At 40.9% G+C, this 7,500-nt stretch overlaps 1 protein-coding gene across 1 annotated transcript in view; it reads left to right on the top strand.

The window, feature by feature from the left end:
- The window catches only part of LOC146372024 (uncharacterized), a 43,483-nt gene that overhangs the window by 550 nt on the left and 35,433 nt on the right, over positions 1–7,500 (top strand). The window contains exon 2 of the mRNA XM_084953824.1: positions 1–82. This exon is cut by the window's left edge and continues 94 nt beyond it. Within this exon, the coding sequence (XP_084809950.1) occupies positions 67–82 (16 nt within the window). The 5' untranslated portion in view covers positions 1–66. The remainder of the gene's footprint in view (positions 83–7,500) is intronic.

The following is a 7,500-nucleotide window of genomic DNA, read 5'->3' as shown; positions in this document are numbered from 1 at the left end:
ATAGACGAATGTCACCGAGCAGTGACTAAGTTTGTGGTAAAGGCTTGCACCCATTTGCCGCAGCAGATGCCCCCGATTTTCGGTAAGTGAATGTGTTTAATTGTAGGCAGGGACATTACTGGATATTCTTGTGTAATTGCTACTGAATAATTTATATTATACTTTGTTATTGCTACAGAAGAATATTTATTTTATTATTTTACATTTACAATTTTTTTTCCTGGGGACCCTGTGACACCCCATTGAAGAGCCGTAGGCTGTGGATCTCTTAAGATCTCACTGTCGGGTTTGTAAGGCCATGTTACTCCTAAATTTCTATCTTGTTCGAAGAGAAGATATAAAACAAAGTTCTAAGCTATTCGACCTTAGTGTTCTCCTTTTTTTTTTGAAAAGAATCGATAAGAGAATCGATAAAGAATCGAATCGTTAAACAGAATCGAAAATGGAATCGGAATCGTGGAAATCTTATCAATACCCATCCCTAGTCCTGCGTCAATACACAGTCCGAAAATATCTGTTCAATTAACCAGATTAATTTTACTTTCATCTCTGAAATACGCTATATGTATTTGCTGGTGATTGCTTCAAAGTCCAGCCTTTCTTACACATTTTAAGACTATTGCTCACTGTCTGATGACGTCACTCGGCGTAGTCTCGTGGGGGATTAGCTCAAATGGTAGAGCACTCGCTTAGCATGGAGAGGTCGCGGGATCGATGCCCCCATCCTCCAAAAGAATATTGTTTTAGGCATCGTCACAAAAACATATATGTTTGCACAGTGAAATCCCTCTCATCACCTACCCAGAAAGTTTAGTTTAACCCTCTGGGTTTGTTCAGAATCATTACCCTTTTAGCTTGTTCGTGGCCAAAAGTGTCCACCAACAGATTAGGTCTGTAATTTTTATTATTTTTATGATTTTTGCCATTTTTCTGCATAAAGCTTTTAACTAACTTCAGTTCTTTCCATAAATATAAAATAGTTATTATTTTTTACATTTTTGACCCTTTAAAAACCAGTTTGATTGTCCACTGCACTAGATGGAAGACAACCTCAAATCTCACAATTATATATATTTGCAGTGCTACTGGAATTTCTTGTATTATTAATAGTAGAGTCCGGGACATGTAATTTATTCACATCAACATTGATTATAATGCATATTTATTTTTGTGAATGGAGAGCAAAAACATAAAAACTCCCTCTCAGCTTGTTCGTGGCCAAAAATGACCCATGCCTTTTTTCAGTAAATGGTAAAAGTTACTACACTCCTCCCTCTTGTCATTTGCTGTGGTTTATGCTGTGGGATGTGATTTATTTTTGGTGCTGCGTCTCCAAGAAGAGAATAAAAAGTCCGAAAATATCTGTTCAATAAACCAAATTAATTTTACTTTCATCTCTGAAATACTCTTTCTTACACATTACACATTTTAAGACTATTTATCAGTGTGTGGTGACGTCACTCAGGGTGGTCTCGTGTAGGGGATTAGCTCAAATGGTAGAGCGCTCGCTTAGCATGCGCGAGGTAGCGGGATCGATGCCTGCATCCTCCAAAAGAATATTGTTTTAGGCATCGTCACAAAAACATACAAGTTTGCACAGTGAAATCCCTCTCATCACTTACTCGGACAGTTTAGTTTAACCCTCTGGGTTTGTTCAGAATCACGACCCTTTCAGCTTGTTCGTGGCCAAAATTGTCCACCAACAGATTAGGTCTGTAATTTTTATTATTTTTTATATTTTTATTATTTTTAAACCCCTTGCTTACATTTACAAAATGCTATAAAATTAATATATCTTTAAAAAAATTCCACTTTCACTGACTTGATTTTCATTCAAATTCAGAACTTTAACCCTTTAAATACCAGATAGATCACATAATCCTAGGAACTCATTAATGGAAAAAATCATAAAATCGTATTTGTATTTGCTGATGACGTCACTCACTGCCTGGGCAATCATAATCAAGCAGTTCATTTTAATTTGTAGATTCAAGCAGCTCGTGATATTATTGGCCACCAGATGCCACCAAAGACGATTGTGTTAAAAAGCTTTGAGTAATGAACCCTTTTCTATACAAGCTTCAGTTTTTCAGAAAACTTAATTTGGCCAACACTAGTAACCAACTAACTCATACACATAAAACTTAGAGTGTATTCAAAGTAAATAAAGTTTATTTATTTATTATACAGACTTTAAAGATAAACATTTTCTGTTGATATAAAAATCTAATGTTAGAGCACTTGCTTCACATGCACAGGCAGTTAAAAAGAAAAAAAGTTGGCAGACAGTAAATCTAGTTTAGGGTAAGTCTTTCTTTAACAGTGACTATTTCACTCCTCCATTGTTTTAGGGTGATAAATGAAAAATATAGAGAGACTATCTGTCAGAGTTTTACCCCTGATACTGCTGGATAAACAGAAACTCACTCAGGAATGAGGTCACACAGAGCTCAAGTTTTCACTCGCAAGAGGGAAGCAGTTGTCTCCAACCCACTTCAACTTGCTTTCCCCCTGCAGGTTGTTTTTATTGGTTACACACATGAATATTCATAAAGCTTGTTGCTGTATTACCTATGTGAAATTACTAAAACTGGTTACAAAGTGTGATTGTGCTGTGCAAGTGTGATTGTACTGTGCAAGCATGATTATACATTGTGTGTGGTTATATGATGGGAGTGCAGCTCTCCCAGATTGTTGTCGGTAGAATCTGTTCTTCTCAAGGCTGCTTGTTCCCCTTATCAATGTCATGCACATGCGTAGGTTACCTAGATAGCAAACAGAAGCATTCTAGCTTTTTAAATGGCAACCTACAACACATACATTAAACCTAACACTATCCATCCGCTCTGTATAAGCACAGTGCTGAGTGTAAGACACATGGGGGCATTGCAAGTGGACCTTGAACTGGGATTGCTCCTCCTTCAAGTGTAACTTTACATAACCAGGGGTAGCTGAACACAGTTGAACACTGGGCTTTGCTGTGGAAAGGAAATGTTTTTGTGTTGATGGTTAAAGGCAAGGCCGTTTGGAGGATGCGGGCACCGATCGCATGCTAAGCGAGCGCTCTACCATTTGAGCTAATCCCCCTGTGTCTCCCGCTGGGGCAAGATCACAATGTAATGGCGTGTGCCACTGAAAATATATCAAGAAACATGAGTTATTATTTGTCAGACTTTATCAATCGCCCATTGATGATGGCTAAAGATTACGTTGGTGTTTTCTGTGAAGGATATATTCCTAAGTGTCGTGACAGACTAATGAAAGCCCAGTAACAGTAAGGTCTGGTAGGGGTAGCTAGTCACAGGGATTTAAGAGATTTGTTCACTCGGCAAATTAAATGTTTTCATGATGAGGTTTAAAGTAAAACACCCATTTGGAGGATGCGGGCGTCGATCCCACTACCTCTCGCATGCGAAGAAAGCACTCTACCATTTGAGCTAATCCCCTTCTAGTTGCAGCTTACACATGTCACATGATCTGTGGTGTTTCAGAGCTGCACATATGCAGTCCTGAGTACAGACACACCAGGGCTTTGCTTATGAACCTAGAACTGGGATTGCTCCTCTTTCCAAAAGTAGTTTAATGACATTTAGCTTCTAGCTCCTGGTCACATGAACTTTTCAAATATTGTTAAGGCCATGCACAGAATATCAAGTCAATGCAGCACCTGAAACGATCTGTTACTTAGAAAAATGAATAAACTGCAATTGAAAAGTCTGGCTCATTGTCTTGAAAGGCAGAGTGCTCGTTTTGAATGGATGACTTTTCCTTGTTGCCCAAACTGCCACACTGCAAATTGGTTTTTTATATTTTTTTCTTATCCGGGTAAGGAAATCCTAAAACATTTGTTCTCTTAAATTAAAGCCACAGAGATGCGGTGTTCAGAAAAAATGCATCTCAACTGTTCTGATACTCCTGACGCATTCGGGATCCCTACAGGTTTTCGAGAAGGCAGCTGTCCTTCTCTCCTGGATCTGCTGGATCTTTCTTTAGGTGCCTTCCCAGCTTTGACAAAAGTCCAGCTGAGACAACCACATTTACTCAGGGCCTTCTTCATGTGATGTTCTTCTGCTTCTCTGGGCGCTGTGTCTGTGGGGATGGTGTTCGCTCTCTGTTGTAGCGTCCTGAAGACACCCAGTTTATGCTCCATTGGATGATGAGAGTCAAACCTTATGCGTATGCGTAGGTTTATGGTACACATCAGCTTTTAGATGTCCCCCATTACTGATGGAAATGTCACAATCTAAGAAGGCTAACCTGCCACTTCAGACAGTCTGTTACCCTCTTCCTGTAGCCACTTCCTGGGTCTCGTTTCAGGGGCTCATAAGTATTTTCGTCACTGAGCAGTGACAAAATGTTCTCATGATAGTCTTGCTGGTTTAGCAAAACTGTGCACCTACCTTTGTCTGCCTGAAGGATGATAATGTTGTTGTCATTACTAAGTGATGTGAGTGCCTTCCTCTCCTCCATGCTGATGTTGGATGCTGGGGGGTTTGCGTTGCTGAGACAGGCTGAAACTTTCGCCCGTAGTTGCTCTGCTTCCACATCTGCAATGTTGTTGTTTCAAATTGCTGTTTCTGTGGCTGTGATGAGTTCCACTAGCGGGATTTGTTTTGGCGTCACAGCAAAATTCAAACCTTTAGCAAGAATGTTTTTCTCTGTTTGGGTGAGCTGTCTGTCAGACAAATTCTTCACCTACTTGTCCACATACTCGGTATGGCATCCTTCTCTCTTCTGGCCGCTGAGGACACTCTTTGTATTTTGCTGTGGTTTCCGACGTACAACAAGTAATTCAAACTTCATTTGTTGCCGGTTTTTAGATTTCTCGTGCTGTGCTAGATGAGCCTTCTCGGTGAATTCAAACACCTTTTTAAGAGTATTCTCATCTAGAAGCATTGAAAGTGTCTGTCGGATCCACTCCTCTTCAGATTTTAACACATCGATGGTTCATTAAGCAGCTTTTAGCAGACTTTTAGGAGTAACCCCTCTTTTGTCGGCATCTGAGGCTGAATCTCAGGTGGTTCCTGTAATCAGCCCACTTTACGTGCTGTTTGCTCTTACTGACGTACTGATCTACTTACCGGGATGACTGAGCATGCATCAAGACGTTATGCTTAGAAAGTGTTAGTACATTTGTGAACGCTATTCTTCAGTAGCGCTGGATGCTAAAAGAAGCAGTTGCCATCTTTATTATTTTAGGATGAGCAGGGATGTTTTTCAGTTTTTGTGAGACATTAAAAGGAGAAGACCTGTTAGAAAGTCTTTTCAGAGTGATTAGCTCAATCTTTTCAATCTGCAAAATCAAACTTTTCTGATTTGTTGTTTAGAGATGCTAATTCCCCACGTTTAGAAGCTCAGACTCCTCCCAACCAAGGTGTAACTCTTTTCATGTAGTGTTTATTGTGGCCCATAAAACAGTAGGTACCAACAGCGTTTAAGGGCTAATGCAAATTGACATCAATGGAAGTGGAAAGTTCAGCAGGTGATAATAATAATGGATTGGATTTATATAGCGCTTTTCAAGGCACCCAAAGCACTTTTACAATGCCACTATTCATTCACTCTCGCATTCACACACTGGTGGAGGCAGCTACAGTTGTAGCCACAGCTGCGAGGCTGCCATATCGCGCCATCGGCCCCTCTGGCCAACACCAGTAGGGTAAAGTGTCTTGCCCAAGAACACAACGACCAGGACAGAGAGCCCGGGGATCAAACCGGCGACCTTCCGGTTACAGATGCGCTTCCCAACCCCATGAGCCACGGTCGCCGGTTAGTGATGTACTAACAATGTGCTAATTTCTGAAGAGACACAGGCAGTTAAAAAGAAGAACAAAAGAAGCAGGCAGTAAATCTAGTTTAGGGTAAGTCTTTGTTTAACAGTGAACATTTCACTCCTCCATTGTTTTAGGGTGAAAAATGTCAATATAGGTCCATCCGTATAAGCAGGGGTGCACAAAAGTGGTCCGCAGGTGCGCATGCGCTTTCAAAATAAAAGACACGCACTAGATAAAAAGTTGCAACGTGCGTTTGCGTACATAAAAAGGCACTGTTTTTGTCCGCTAGAGTGGGATTTTCACGGCATATTCTGCACCACATCTCTGTGAGTTCATCAGTTGTTTGAAGCCAGCTCACCTCCTGCAGCCACTTTTCCGAGAATACACGCTTCTTTTGCGGTTCGGACTCCTTCTGACATTTCTTTGGAGGTGGAGGAACACCAAAGTAATTGCTTAAAGGAGCTTGCTTCTTCGACATCTTTAAGAGTTCTAAACAAATGTCTGTCCTCCTCTAGAAAATCCTATGTACACAAACGCACGTTGCAACTTCTTATCTTGTGCGCGTCTTTTATTTTGAAAGCCCATGCGCACCTGCGGACCACTTATGTGCACACCTGCGTATAAGAAGAGTGCTGAGTCTAGAAACATGGGGCATTGCATGTGGACCTTGAACTGGGATTGCTGCTCCTTCCAGTGTAACTTTACTTAACCAGGGGTAGCAGAACACAGAGCTTTAAGGAATTTGTTTACTGTGGAAAAGGAATATTTTTTGGGGTTCTTTTATGCTTAAAGGTACGGCTATTTGGAGGCTGCAGGCATCGATTCCGCTACCTCTTGCATGCTAAGCGAGCACTCTCCCATTTGAGATAATCCCCCTGTTTCTACTGCTGTAGCGAGATCACAATGCAAGGACGTGTGCCACCGAAACAACATCAAGACGCATTAGTTATTATTTGTGAGACTATATGAATTGCCCATTGATGATGGGTGAAGTCTCATGACGTACTAATAAAAGCCCAGTTACAGTAAGTTTTGGTAACGGTAGCTAGTCACAGGGATTTAAGGGATTTGGTTTTTTTGTTTGTTTGTTTGTTTTGCCTGTCCCACTTGGTTCTTTAGCCGTCAGAACTGTTGTCTGAAGACCAACAAGGATACCCAATGGATTTACTTTGCCAAATGGATCATCACGGCTTTGCCGTATCTGTCCATTTGATCAACCTTTGTTGTTATTATTTATTTTATTTTATTTTATTTTCAGTTGTTACAGACGGGACAGACATGACTGGGGGATAGGAAAGGGAGAAAGAAAGATGAAGGAAAAGAAAAACAGAAGGGAAGAGGGACAGTGAGAATAGGGGATTTGTTTATTGTGTAAATGAGATGCTTTCAGGTATAGACTTTTGGAGAATGCAGGCAGTGATCCTGCTACCGCTCGCATGCTAAGCAAGCACTCTACCCTTTGAGCTAATCCCCCAAACATGGGTGCCTTTGATCACACGAATGCTACTCCCATCTTGAAAAAAAAGGGGAGGTTCTGGGATTGATACCCACATCCTCCAAGTGGGATTATGACTTTGAATAACAGCGCAGAAACATTTAACTTTGCATAGGTTCATCATTGAGCTCTGCTGAAGAGGAGCGAGCATAAACATAGTAACACTTTATAAACTGCAGCTACTTTTAAACACTGCATTGACTGGATTGTCTGTGCATGGTCTTCATCACA

Source organism: Perissodus microlepis, chromosome 15 (genome assembly GCF_051167445.1).
Source record: "Perissodus microlepis isolate ML-2025 ecotype Zambia chromosome 15, ASM5116744v1, whole genome shotgun sequence".
Lineage (NCBI taxonomy): Eukaryota > Metazoa > Chordata > Actinopteri > Cichliformes > Cichlidae > Perissodus > Perissodus microlepis.
The sequence above is the reverse complement of the archived record's forward strand: the minus strand, read 5'-3'. Positions and strand labels throughout refer to the sequence as shown.